The sequence below is a fragment of the Diachasma alloeum genome, unplaced genomic scaffold (assembly GCF_001412515.2).
Source record: "Diachasma alloeum isolate Michigan unplaced genomic scaffold, Dall2.0 Dall_scaffold_00294, whole genome shotgun sequence".
NCBI classification, from domain to species: domain Eukaryota; kingdom Metazoa; phylum Arthropoda; class Insecta; order Hymenoptera; family Braconidae; genus Diachasma; species Diachasma alloeum.
Genome location: NW_021680433.1, coordinates 413,873 through 428,521, shown reverse-complemented (window position 1 = coordinate 428,521; position 14,649 = coordinate 413,873). Strand labels below are relative to the sequence as shown.

Here is a 14,649-nt window from a genome sequence, read left to right as displayed (position 1 = left end):
CCGCCATTACGCGTCACGTGTTCACTCGAAGAAAAAAACAAGTCAAAATGGCGTCATTTGGGGCTTGTTAGACAGCTCGTTTGATCCCTCAAATGAATCACTCCTCAAATCTCGATCAGTTGACCTGAGACGCAGAAGTCTTTGTAGAAAATTAATATCACAATCCGGTGAATGGATTATAAATTGTTTGCGTCAATGGAAATATTTCTCGAGGCCTTGACTGCATCCCACTTAATCTTGATTGCCATAGGGACATTTCATAATTTTTTCTTTTATAAGAAGATTATTAGAATAGATCTTTTGGACGACATAAGGTCAATACGTGAGGAATTTCCGAATTCTATCATTTCATTCATTTTATAAAAATTATTGAGAAAATCGCCTAGGCAGGGGATAATGAAGTTATACCTCCATACACCTCGCAGTCGTTATATTACACATAACGCTATTTCCGCTCCAGTGACGACAATAAAGTGAGGTGGATTACCGGGAGCAATTATATCTTTGTTCATTAATTTATAACATTGTTTGAAAAAATCGTCTCATTCATACCGAAACCCATAACTCCATTTCTCTCGGCCGCACTGATATAATTTCTCCATACGAAAATTTAATGAGATGGTGTTGACCAACCCGTCTATGATTTATGATTTATGATTTATGATTTATGATTTATGATTTATGATTTAACTGCCAATATTCTTGGACATTTGCTAATCTGTATTGTAATAACCAACACTACTCTTTCCGTTGGAATAAGTTAGATGATTTGTAAAGTTTGAAACTGTGACTATTACAGGCGAGGGTTTTTATAAAAGAAAAAAAACAATGGAGATATGAAACGACTTTCCCCGGAGATTGATTAAGCCGATCCCTCGTTAATTGCGAATTGAGGAGGGCTACTTCGAATAAATGGAAGGAAGGTTCGCTTGAGAAGTTTTCTTGTATTCTAGGAAACTGATTTAATGGGAATTCGAAATTTTTTTACTACTAGTTAAAGACTTGGAGGAAGTTTCACTCGTTCATTACATCATTTTTCATGCTGGGTTCTGAAAAATTTATAGGGTAAATATGGCCTCTCAATTCACAACATTTTCATACAGTCAATTTTTCAAATACAACGAGAAAAGAAAAAAAAATCACACATTTTATTAAAGAAAAAATATTAATTCCAACTTTTTGCGTTTTTACTTGATATTCGCTTTGGCCGTTCGTTTTTTGCTTCCGAATGGAAGCATTGTATTCCTCCGAATTTAAGTTTCCCGTTTTCTTCGTGAAGATGACTAATTTGGGTCAGGAGTACGAATCTGATGTTTTTAGACCCTCTCCGTATGTATGTATATATGTGCGTGTGTATGTGTGTATGTGACCGATTCAGTTTTTTCACTATTACTTCAAAAATAATTACCTGAATCAATCGAATCTGGGCTAGAAATATACGTTTTCATCACGCTGTGATGAAAAGTCCAATTTCCGCCACGTTGTGATGAAAAATATTGTTCGTAACTCGTGAAAAAATGTTTTTTAGCTCGTTACGAAATATACTATTTTATGCTATAGAGACCGAGTTCGAAGATGGTGTCGATTGCGCTTTTAATTTTTGAATTATTCTCAAAAATTTGGCCCAAAGTTGGTCCAATGTTGGCGCAAGGTTAACGCAATGTCAGCGTAATGTTGGCGCAAGGTTGGCGCAAGGTACGCTTTTATGGGGATATTATGGGAGTCTTATGGGGGTCTATGGGGGTTTATGGCAGTCTTATAGGGATCTTATGGGTGTTTTATGGGGGACATACGGGGATTTATGGGGGCGATATAAGGGTCTTCTGGGGGTCTTATGGGGGTTTATGAGTGTCATATGAGAGTCTTATGGGAGTCTTATGGGGGTTTATGAGGGTCATATGAGGGGGGTTGCTAGGGAGGTTGCTAGGGGGGTTACTATGGGGAGTTGCTAGGGGGTTGCTAGGGGGATTACTAAGAGGGTTGCAAGGGGGGTTGATAGGGAATTGCTAGGGGGGTTGCTATGGGTGGTTACTAGAGGGTTGTTATGGGGGGTTGCTATGGGTAGCGTCCCCTGATCTTTCAGCGACGCCTGAATATGAGCGTCTTATGAGAGTATTATGGGGGTCATAGGGGTGATAAGGATGATAAAGGTAATGAGGGTCTTATGGGGACGTATATCATCAGTTAATGGCAAAGTTCAATGAAAAGGCAATATCCATTCGGAAGAATATTGCTAATTCATTAGCAAAAACAGGCACCATAATTGACACAATTGAAAGCAATTGCCCACTTCTTTCCATTAATTTTCTCGATATAACTGTTTTATATATTTGTTTTTAATCAAGACGAAACAATCGCTCTACAATCGTTCAACTTTAATTGAAGTTGCGGTAAACTTCGAGGTTGCTATTGACTTTTCGAGTGCTTACACAACTGGAACTTCATTGCAGTGCAATTGATTGAATGGCTAATTCGTTCAACCGCAAATAGACTGGATGATAGTCATGGTGCAAATCGTCCAATTTGCCGTATACATTTTACGACAATGAATGGATGCAATGAGGACGATTGATTGAAGTGAGTGTTTATTATCGATTACACATTCAATCGTAGATTTTTGGGAAAAACAAAGACTTTTTTGAGAATTTCTACGAAAAAATAATTTGGAAAATTCGCTGAAAATTACTCAATATGGAGATGACTATACCGTGAGGAAGAACTTCCTCGATCAACAACGTAATTTTTTCTGAAATTTTGTCTCCGTGCAATTCACACACTGTCTACTTGAATTTCTTTCTAAAAAACCGTGCACATTACCCAATGACTATGAAGTTCCTTCTAAAGGATCTCATTACCGAGATAATCTCATGAAAATATTTTTCAACTTTCCCTCTAAAAAATCGAAACCCCATCGATCAATCCCATTCATCAAAAAAATTGAAACCATATTGTATTGTTTTTCCCACTTTTCATCTGATGTGAGCACCAACTGACACAAATTTATAGTGGATAGTCTCTGTCATGAAGGAAGTAGAAACTGAAAGAAAAAGGGAGAAAAAATCCCGGATAAAGCACGAATTTTGTAATTTTCTCCCCCCTTTTTTTTCAAATGCGGCCTGAGCGAGCGAGTTTCACCAGCCTTCATCGCTGAACTGCGGTTCAATGGGCACAACTAAATAGGGGAGATAACGAAGCATCAATCTAGCCCGAATTTAACGTTTCAGGGGATTGACGAGGCTCCATTCAATTATTCTGATAAAAAATTTCGGAGGTAAAATTGTTGGATTGCAAGGTGATGAACGTGTTTCAATTATTTCTCATTTTTCATTGGTGTAAATAATTTTTCGTCAGTCTTTGAATGGTTTTGACTAATTAAAATGATTATTATGCCAGGAAATGTCATGAACTCCAGTGGATAAATCATTCGCGTAGAAAATAGAATTTTTTTATCCATCATTATTTCTACAGGGTCGAGATAATGCAGATAATAATTCAATTATTAAACATTCATGCAGATAATAATTGTAAACATTTAGGTTTGTGCACAAGTGTAAAAATTCAATGAAACGTGCGCATCAGTTTTTTAAACGTTCACAGTTGTACTCAATGTAATGTTTGTTGTGCACATGAAATAAATTGGGTAAAATTTTCTAAAGTTTATGCACAAAATTATGTATTCTTCATTCTATGAAATCATTTAGGTTAGGGAGAAATGGTACAATTCTACTTTCTTAATATTGTGTTTATTAAGGTTTTTTCAAACAAGATTGATTAGAATTAATAACTAGAATTATGAGATCATCTCACATTTTTGATCATAAGGATCGGAGAATCTGAATGTAATAAAATAAAAATGGAAATTGATTTTTTTCACTTTGAACAAATAATATTGATATCCAAATACCAAATTTCTGATATGAATAACAAGAAGCTGTTACTCAATATTCCAAATTAAATTTTAATTCTTAATTTGGTGCTGAAAATACGAGATGGTAATATGCTAAACACAGAATTATATTGTTGCGGATCCCCCTTCGGATCCCTTTATTTTGTCAATGATCTGAACATCGAGAGGAGCCCCTTGGAACGACAGTCATTTTATCAACATCGAGTTTGGATCTTATCTGTGAAGATCCATCTCAAGGCATCTTCATCCTGTGTTACTCTCTTCGATTTATTAAATAAACTGCCCCAACCATTTTATTTGTTGTGACTTCATTAAGTTGAAATGAACATAAAGGAGAAATTATCGACGTGTAAATTCCAAGTCGACGTGGGTTTAACTGTATTCACGATCAATAGGAGCATCGTGGGGGCCATTAATTGATTGCTCGTCACAGTGGTGTGTTTAATTAGGAAAAGCTCGAGAGATGTATTTTTTGAATTCTATTTTATTCGTTATTTTGAACGTTTTTTTACTAGTCTCTTCACGCTGTTATCGGGGGAATTTCACGTCGAACGTTTAATTGGAAAACATTCGGTACCTGATGGGGAGTTAAAAGTTCACACCGTCCAGCTCTCGGGTCATTCTTAGATTCAACTCGAGAGTTGATGAGTCCTCGTGCCATTTCGCTGAAGAGGTATTCGGGTCGACTGAGTGGGGGGTGGGCAAGTGGAGTCGATATCTGAAAGAGTGGAATTTATTCATTCAATTTCATTTAGTTTTTACAAAGATTCAAGATGAAAATAGGAAAAATTCACAATGATTTTTTTTGGTCATGTGATTTTTTTATTGATAATGTTCAATGAATCCAAAGTTCATATTTCTCGATATTTTGAAACCGTAATGGGTCGATGTAACACAACAAATCCGAAACTTACGGTATTTATGGCGTAGTCGGGGGAGGTCGAAAAAAAGTAAAGAAATTGATAAATTTTTTTATACATTCTTTGATTTTTTCAAAATCCCTATGCTAAATCCTCGATTGCCTAGGAGAATGCGTGAAGCACCGAAAATTTTCTAAAAAATGCATTTTTCGCCATGGCTTCGCGGGAGGAAAATCTGCTTTTCCGCCTACGCTGTGACGAAAAATAACATTCTCACCACGGGAGGTAAAATAAAGGACCCTTACCCACGTGCTTACCTCGCCTTCGGCTCGGGTGGTAATTCTGCACGTGGGCACGACTCCTTTATTTTCCATCCCTTGGTGGAAAATATACTATTAACACGGGCTCTTGCCCGACGGCCGGGCGCAGTGGGTAATGTCGTTGCCTCACGTGCGCAAAGTTCCGAGTTCAAATCCCGTCCAGGTAAAATGGTGAGATCCAACCATTTTTAAAGTCTTGATCACCATCGCAATATACTGGACCGAGTCGACGCGATGTAAAATAACAATAAAAAAAACACGGCCTCTTATGGGAATTCGAAAAAAAATATTACAAATCGAAAAAAAGTCGTCATTTTCTTGGGATTTCGCATTTAGGTGGAGCTTTCATGGAGGAACATAAAAAAATAATCCAAGTGGCCTAGGAAAATTGTTTAGAAGGGATAATGAAAAAATTCATGAAACATAGGATTTCTGCGTGCGTAACTTGGAATAACGACAACGTCGAGGTTAGAAATTGTAGAGGGGTAAGCGCGGCAAATGCGAATGGAATTGTGATGACACATTTCGCTATGGGAAAGAACATAACAGCTGAATGAATCAGTGCTACCAAGTTGTACCTCGAACGGCATGACATCACTTTTTCTATCCATATTAATTATTTTCTCATTATCCAAAAGACAAGTTAGAAACACAAAAGAGGCTTGAAATATGTAAGGAAAAAATGGAAAAGTCATTTTAAAAAATATTTCGAACACAAAAATGGTCGAAATAGATTGAAAATTTGTAATTCAAATACAGTTTTTTTGTTCACCAATTGGTTTTCTGCGAGAGAACAATCAATTCCCCTCCGCCCTACCGCCTACATGGCCACGTGGCCATAAATACCTAAAATTTGATCGATTACGAAGCTTATATTCAGAAGCAAAAATTAAAATAATTATTTGATTCTTACTTGGGACTTCGAATATCCACAGAGTCAGTTTCCACATTAAGATCCATTTTTTCCCTCATTTCCCCTGGCATTTTAATGGAAATCGTCAGCCACTCACAGGACGCTGACCCAGGCGTCTTGAACCCCATCTGCAAATCCATATAATTTATAATAAGAGTCCCGCGTCAGTGGATAAAAGAAAATTAAGTAGCCCAGTGGAAGTTTTTAATCAATATCTCATTATTCAATAAAAATAGGGAAATTCTCCTCGAGATAGTTCTGCAAATCATTTCGCTGTTCAGAAAATCTACGAAATTCATGGAAAAAATCAGGACAAGATAGTTAATAATGCAGAGAGGTGATAACTAGGACGATTTTCACTAGGAGCATTATTAACTATTAATAATTAATAATGCTTTAGATGCATTATTAATTAGAACTGTGTCTAAATAACTCAACTCCCCAGATTCAAACGAAAATATCCGATTAATATTCCACAGGGCTTTTTGTTTCCGAGTAGAAGCTTCGTAATCCCTCAAATTCAAGTTTCCAATTTTTTGTGTTAAACAACTATATATGGCTTGAAAAGCTCGAATGTACGATTTTTAGATGATGTCCGTCTATATGTATTCCGTATGAAAGATCAATCGGATTCCATAAATTTGTGCATGAATATCGATTTAATGAACTCTATCCATTGACACCAATTAAATAGTATATTTCGTCATTAGGCCGAAAAAACCTTTTCTGGCGAATATGAGGTTTGCAGCACGAGCCGAACGCGAGGGCTGCAATCATATTCGTCAGAAAAGTTTTTTTTGGCCGTATGACGAACAATATTTTTGGGCATGACGCTCCGCGTCCGTGAATCTGCCTACGGCCGGAGTGACAAAAATTCAATTTTTCATACAGATTCGCAAAAATTGACATTTTTTCGAACATCGATTTTTCAAAAATCACTGAAAAAATTGTTATCAAAATGGAATTGGCGCAAAAAATTAATAACAATACCCTCTGGATTCTATCAGAATATGATGGGGGTTGCACAATTTGTTGTTGAGTTACAGCACATTGTTGATGTGATTTGAAGGAGAAAATCGGGTTTTTCGTGATTAGTATATGAAAAGTATATTTCAATGGCTTCTTAATCAAGTTGAAAAGTGGTGAGAACAGCATCATTGCTTATCAAGTTACACAATACCGTTATGGGCTTTTTATGTAAAACTCTCTATTTTTGTTAAACTCAGGTACCAGTTTGTTATGTTGAATATTTATTCATATTGATTCATGGTCCCAACTAACTTCTGACAAAGCCTGAGTTAAACTCTGGCTAAATCCTGAATAACCCCTCATTAAATCTCGGCTATCCACTGATTAAACCTTGATTGAACCTTGATTAAACCCGGACTGAAAAAGAATTTGAGTCTTGAGAGGGTCTGAATGTAGAATTATTTGACAGAACATAATAATACGCGAAATTTTGATGACATTTCAATTGATGATAGTAGTATGATATGAAAAAATAGAAGACAATAGTGAAATAATAATTAAAAAAGGAGATCCATTCGGAAGAAAATTGCTAATGTATTAACAAAAATAACTATTTTTTATGAAAAAAATGCAACTGTCCACTTATTTTATGATGATTTCCCATTTTCACTGTCTCCAGATTTGATTTTCGCAACTTAAAATGCAAATTCACGTTCAATATTTGACACAAACGATGAAAAATAAATTCTCCAGTGTTAATTACTCGTCTGAAATATGTGCTCAGGCATTAAGACAAGTTGATAATTGCAGGTACTAACACCAAGAAATACGTCCTCAGTGGTAACTGCCTGTTTGAACTTAATTTCATATTCCGGTTGCGCTCTCGGGTCCGAAACCTCGGTGGTTTGTGTTGTTGATATTTCCGATTGATGCCAAATGTCATTGCCAACCGGTTTCAGGGGCTTGTGGGGATCAGTTTCGGCGGTTTTAGAATCTTTCGGGGGTCCAATGTGTCCAGGACCTTATGATGACATTGAAATAATTCAGTCATTATATTTTTGATAGATGGAAATTAAAATGAATTGAACAAAGCAACTGTAGAAGTGATTTTGAGATTGTGGGGAAGTTCACCCCGGAAAAAAAAATTTTTAATTGATTCAAAAAGTAGAATTCATTTAGAATAATCAACGAAAATTACTATTACAATTCAATTTTGAAATTTTTGAGAATGAGCCAAATTTTTAATCATTAATAATTTCGATTTATTCTTAAAATTAAATTATGAGAATGATTTTTGTCTCTCATGATGAATAAACCAGAATTTTTGAACGAGTTCAATCAAGTTCGTCAAGTTTCATGACTTTATTAATTGCGATTGGAATTTTTGATAAAAATTATTGGAAACATGATTTTTTTTTAATGATAAAAATTGGATCTAATACCTAATTTGTATTTTCCTTTTTGATCGAGGTCATCATCAGAGTCAGAATCATCCTTCTCCGGCACTAATAACGATTGGAGAGCTTTAATATCGGAGTAACTGAACCCGTCCATTTCCACAAAAATAATCTCTGTTTACTATTCAATATCAACGTGAATATAAATTTGTATTTATATTCAGAGGGTTGGATTGATACAACGAGTGCTGTTGTCATGGTGACGAATAATCCCTAGAACACTAGGAGAGGGGTAACGATTCGACATGAAATCTCAATACAATCAATCCAATCTTATGAAAATTCTCATGTGAAGTGATTAATTATTCGTTAATTAAATTGGAAAAAAAATGTTTTTCAATTACATAAATTATTGAACAACTCTCTCTTTTTTCCTCCAATTTTTTTATCTCAGTAGATAAAGATACTTATCAATTCAAACAGAAATACAAAATTTTACAACTCCCATTCTCAACATGGAAAAAATATTTTTCATGATAAAAAAAATTAGAGAATTTTTTATTGAGAATTGCAACATTTACAAATGGACCGTGTGTTTTTTCCGGAATTGAATCGTTACTGAGAGAATTCAACTATTAGTGATAACAGAATGGAGCAATATTACATAATTCAATACTACAAACATGTTAATCATTTAATTATCACGGTTTGATGGTACTTTTTCATAAAAATTCTCATTATTCCAAAGTCTTTAATTCAGTAGCGAAGCGGTAAATCGGGTTAAGTCGATTTTGACTTTTGGTCAGTTTTCGATGAATATCTCGGAGTCTAAGAGAGATAGCAAAATTTTTCTCACGAACTTTTTTATCACCCTCAATTGACTCTACAAAAAAGGATATAGCAAAATTTTTTCTATCTCTTTTGGATTCCGAGATATTTGTCAAAAAATGGCGAATAGTCAAAATCGACTTAACCCGGTTTACCGTTTCGCTACCGAATTACTTTGATAAGGACTATTTTCAGGACAAAATGTCAAAACATCTTTTTTGTAGAATATTTGACTTTCTACAAAAAAGATCTTCGGACGTTTTTACCCAAATGAGATAATTATACAATGAACAGACAAAAACAATCATCAAAAATCGGAGAATTTTTATTTTTGGCAATTTTCAGCTTGCTATTTTTTCTTGCATAATTTTCTTTTTCTTGATGAAATCGATGGAATTAAATTAGTTCTTGTTCTCAAATGTTGGCATTGTTGCCCTCTCCATCCACATTAATTGAAATTTAATTCATTTAATAATTTTTTCAATTTTTGAATTTTTCAAAAAATCGTTTGTCCCACGATGACTAAAAAAAATGTTCTGAATTCATTGAATGATGGCTTAAAAAATTTGTTTGGGTACCCTTTTGACCAAGTTCGAAGATGAAGGCGATAGTAGTAATTTTTGCAAATTTCGAATTTTCTATCATCTCTCTATATTAGAAAAATCCGAATCGACTTCCGGTGATAAAAATTTGGTACTCGAAATTAAGACTCCTAAATGAAGGGCTACAAGGGTCAAAATAAGGGTAAAAAATTGAAAAAATGCAAAAAAAGCAGTGGGCGGCAAGACTAATAAAAATAATGTTTCAGTGTTTGCGGAGTTTTAAAATCGATATATTTTTTCGAATGATAGAAGAATACCCATAAATTCGATTTCTGTCTTTTGATCTAATGAATAGAATAAATGACAAAAATTGAGAATTAGAGACTAAAAATGTTATCCAATTGTTATTATGTAATAATTTATCATCTCTCCACCTGGATTATCGTCGTGTAAAACCTATGAATATTCGAAAATCCCCGCTAGGTATAACCTAGCGCCACCTGTCTGAGACCGTCGTCACTTCATTTTTCAACTCGGCAGGTCCTTTCCACAAAATAATATATCAGCATGGCAGAATCGGCGGGTGAAAAACTGTCCAAAAAGTGAGTAACACCTGAAATTATCACGTCCTAATCTCCCCGAAAGGCTCCTCCCTCCCCCCCTCAATTTTTCTCACCGCCCAATTCCTAGTAAACACTCATAACCTCCTCGTGATGCAAATTTAGCTTCTGTGTCTCCCACGTTTTTAGTGCATAACTAGTATTACAACAATGCTCATCCACTCGGTGATCATTATTCGTTCGACGTAGAGTTCTTTAGATTCGATTGAAATCAAAATCCATGGATTTTTTCGAGGGAAAGGGCAACAATTGATTTGACTTTAACAATGTTACGACGGATAACCAAACATCTGGCTTGCACCCTGGCACCGGCATTTCCGGACTCGTGTGCGAGCACTGAATGTCTAAAATTGCGTCATATCTCGGTGGGTGGACCTGCATTCAAGTGCGTATCGTTTGGAAAAAATTGAAAAGACGGAGAAATGAGTTTAGACGGTAGTGAAGTGATAAAAATTAACAAAAAAACAATTTGATTTTTCTCAGTTTCTAAATGTTGAATTATCTTGATAACGGTGGGTTTTGACGAAAATGTTATGAAACATTTTTTGTTGCCAATTTTCAAGGCTACAAAAAAGGTGTGATGGTATTTTTTCCTGGGAGCAGCGATTCTCGAGATATTTCTAAAATTAATTGATAGAGTTGAGTAAATTGTGAAAATATTTTATCATCAGGAGGAATCGTATCATTATCTCGATAATGAGTGGTTTTAGGAGAGAATGTCAGGATATCTCTTACTGGAAATTTTCAAGGCAACAAAAGATATAGAGATGGATTTTTTCCTAAGAACAACTGTTCTCGAGATATTTCCAGAATTATCGAAGCTTTGAATAAATTGAGAATTATTTAATTGTCATGAGAATTGGGTCATTATCTCGATAATGACTGGTTTTAGCAAAAAATACCATAGGACATTTTTTGTCGGAAATTTTCAGGGCTACAAAAAAGATTCAGACCCTTTTTTTTCCAAGAACTAATAATTCTCGAGAAAATCAACAAAAACTGTTGACAGAAAACAGTTACGTTTTATCACCTCATTTCTGAAGGTAAATTCTTGTAGATTCCTGTTCAAGGAGATTTAATAGCTAATTATCGTTGCAGTGAGCTGAAACGAAAGCTCAAAGCCGAGCAGAAGCTCAAGGAGAAGGCGGAGAAGGAGGCAAAAGTCGCTGCTGAGAAGAGTGATGCCAAAAGTAACGATAAGAAGGATGGACTGAATAATGTTGACATCAGTCCGAACGTAAGGAACAATTCCTTCATTGTTTTATATTTTTCTAAAAACAATTCTCAGTTCCTCCCATTCATTTTGACATTTCTAACTGCATAAACAGCAGTTCTTGACTCACTAATGCTTTTTTATTGAACTTTCTGTGCGGAAACAATTGGTTTTTACATATTTTTATAACTTACTAATTTCAGAGAAGTTTGGCTTTCGTAGTTTCTGGAGAGATACATATTTAAAATGCAAATTACCAGTCTCTCACTTTAGAGACTGGTTATTACTTTATCACTGGTTATTCTTGCGATTTAATTGGGTCAAATATTTCTGACGTGAATATATTAATTGAAAACCATTTCTCATCTTTTTAATATTGAGAGAGTGACAGAACACCATTTATACGACCACTTTGGGGTAATCACTTATTCAGGGCATGAATTTTGTATGTGAATAGGCATTTTTATGAAATAATAATCGGTGGTAATTGCGGAGAAGTTACTGGATTTAAGAATAGTCAAGTACCTTTTACAGTTTAGTGCAGACCACATTATAGATTCAACCATTTTTAATCATTGAATTTGTCAATTAAATTGGGTGAGAAAAATTTGAAACAAGTGGGAAATCGTGCTTGTATTGTATATAGTATAAGGAGAGTGGGGCAAAATGAAACCGTCAAAAAAAAGACTGACGCAATTCAAGCAAAAAAAAATTTTTTTATTACATATTTTCTTTATTAACTTCTTTTTATTCTTGGGAGTACTGATGAGAATAATAATTTTCCATTCAGTAAAATGAAAAATTAATGAGATTTTGTCGATGGGTTAATTGGAAAAATGAATAAAACAGCAAAATCCAAAGTCCAGAGGAAAAGGAAAATGTGATGCTGAATTTCAATCGAATAATCCGAAAATACCGATTATTGCTGTCGCCTTCATCTTCGAACTCGGTCAAAGGGACATCCAAAATTTTTTTTTAAGCCATCATTCAATTAATTCAGAACATTTTTTAGTTATCGTGGGACAACCGATTTTCGAAAAAATTAAAAAATTAAAAAAACTAATCGATGAATTAAATTTTAATTCATGGCGATCGATAGGGCTCAACAATACCTACATTTGAAAAAAGATTCAATTCCATCCATTCATTAGCGAACAATTGAAGAAAAACTTTTCTACACACGTGCATACGTGTAGTAAATATACACATATGTATGGAGACGGTCTAATAATTGCATTTTCTGACTTTTTGGATTATAATGGGTCGATATAATCCAAAAAATCCAAAACTTATATTTGAAAGAATACTAATACTAATAATTCGTAATTGTCTTGGCTCACATTTTTTCAAAAATTTTGAAAAAAACCTTTGTAGCTCAAAAATTGGAAGCCCTGCACTATTTTTAAAATGAACAATAAACAATTTTTGTTGCACTAATTATTGGTTTTTAGACATATAATCGATCTTCAATGCATGAGAAATCTCATTTCAATAGCCCCCGACTTTTAAAACTCATAGCAGTTTCCCCTTGAAAAATGAATCTCCCTTGTTCTAAAAATTTCTTTCATAATAAGACAATTATTCTGCCTTCCAGGAATACTTTAAACTCCGTTCCCACGAGATAAATCAGCTGAAGGAGTCCAATGATAGTCCCTATCCCCACAAATTCCACGTATCCTCATCCCTGGAGGATTTTATCGAGAAGTTCTCGGACAAGGTAAAAGAGGGAGAAATCCTGCAGAATGAGGTCCTCAGTATTGCTGGGCGGATCCACTCGATCCGAAGAGCAGGTGCTAAACTCATCTTCTACGACCTCAGGGGGGAGGGCCTGAAGGTGCAGATAATGGCAAATGCCAAGTATTACGAGAACGAAGAGAGTTTTCTCTCTGACAACGAGAAAATCGGTCGTGGGGACATTGTGGGGGTGCTTGGTGTTCCCACAAAGACAAAACTGGGGGAGTTCTCCATTCTCCCTCGTAAGATCACGCTGTTGAGTCCTTGCCTGCATCAACTGCCACACCTGCACTTTGGGCTCAAGGACAAGGAGACGAGATTCCGTCAGAGATACCTAGATCTGATCCTGAATAATTCAGTCAGGCAGAAGTTCCACGTGAGGGCAAAAATCATCGCTTATGTGAGGAAATTCCTGGATGACATGGGATTCCTGGAGGTTGAGACTCCCATGATGAATATGATAGCTGGTGGAGCCACTGCCAAGCCCTTTGTCACTCATCACAACGATTTGAATATGGATCTGTTCATGAGAATTGCCCCGGAGTTGTATCTGAAGGTAAAATAATAACTCTTTCTACTTTTATGAATACAATCGTCTTGCGTCGAATTTTCATGAAGGCCGCCTAACAAACAAAAGAGAATTGAATGCCATTCTATGAAACATGAATAAACGAATCATAATTGTCCAAATCATTTAGGTCAAAGGAAAATAGAATAATTCTGCTTTCTTAATATTGCGTTTACTAAGGTTTTCTTCGGGCACGGGTGATTAGAATTAACAGCTAGAATTATGAGATTATCTCCATTATTGTAATTTTGCATGTCTGAATTTGAATCTCGTTATAGAACCGTTAGAAAACATTTAAAAAATCTGAAAAAAAATTATAAAGTTTACTTTTTGAGGAAGATTGATGAAATAATTATAATATTGCAATTTTCGAAAATTACGAGTACTTACTATAAATAATTTATAATTTATAAATTATTGTTTATAAATTATAAACAATCAATTTTTCACCATAAAAATCATTTGTTCAAAATCATGACTTTTTCCAAATTTTTTGCACGTAATTTAATTGACAAATTTGATGATTGAAAATGGTTGAATTTGTAGTGTGGTCTGAACCAAACTGGAAAGATACTTAGATACGCTTAATTGAAGAGCAATATTTCTCACGTTTACGAATGAAGAATTAATCATTCATGGCGAAAATTTGTGATTCATAAATTGAAAAAAAAATTTATACATGTTTCCTATTTTGAAAGTGAAAAAAATCATAGGTATCGAACAATTAAATAAACAAATTGAGATTACGATTCAATTGAACACTTGCCCTCCCCCCCCC

General features: G+C 34.9%; 2 protein-coding genes across 3 annotated transcripts in view; one reads left to right on the top strand and one right to left on the bottom strand.

Annotated features, from left to right (window-relative positions):
* Nucleotides 1-4,382: 4,382 nt before the first annotated feature.
* LOC107039126 (protein PIH1D3) lies at nt 4,383-10,254 on the bottom strand. The gene is made up of 5 exons (XM_015258598.1): nt 10,171-10,254; nt 8,412-8,647; nt 7,788-7,990; nt 6,001-6,128; nt 4,383-4,625 (listed from the first exon to the last, which is right to left on the bottom strand). Exons 2-5 carry the CDS (start codon nt 8,521-8,523, stop codon nt 4,496-4,498), a joined length of 573 nt encoding a protein of 190 aa, XP_015114084.1. The 5' UTR covers nt 8,524-8,647; nt 10,171-10,254; the 3' UTR covers nt 4,383-4,495.
* Nucleotides 10,247-14,649, top strand: part of LOC107039125 (lysine--tRNA ligase) — a 13,558-nt gene continuing 9,155 nt past the window's right edge. The window contains exons 1-4 of one of the 2 annotated variants that reach the window (XM_015258596.1): nt 10,251-10,338; nt 10,546-10,741; nt 11,455-11,593; nt 13,164-13,859. In XM_015258596.1, the coding sequence (XP_015114082.1) occupies nt 10,623-10,741; nt 11,455-11,593; nt 13,164-13,859 (954 nt within the window). In that variant the 5' untranslated portion in view covers nt 10,251-10,338; nt 10,546-10,622. Of the gene's footprint in view, nt 10,339-10,545; nt 10,742-11,454; nt 11,594-13,163; nt 13,860-14,649 lie in introns of both variants that reach the window. The other variant, XM_015258597.1, reaches the window with a different exon arrangement.

Bases quoted from the DNA above. Each gene is read 5' to 3' on its own strand.
- LOC107039126 (XM_015258598.1), bottom strand. From the start codon at position 8,523: ATGGACGGGTTCAGTTACTCCGATATTAAAGCTCTCCAATCGTTATTA. The intron at 7,991-8,411 runs GTATTAGATCCA...TGTCATCATAAG, and splicing joins AAAAGGAAAATACAAATTAG to GTCCTGGACACATTGGACCC. The intron at 4,626-6,000 runs GTAAGAATCAAA...CCACTCTTTCAG, and splicing joins GTGGATATTCGAAGTCCCAA to ATATCGACTCCACTTGCCCA.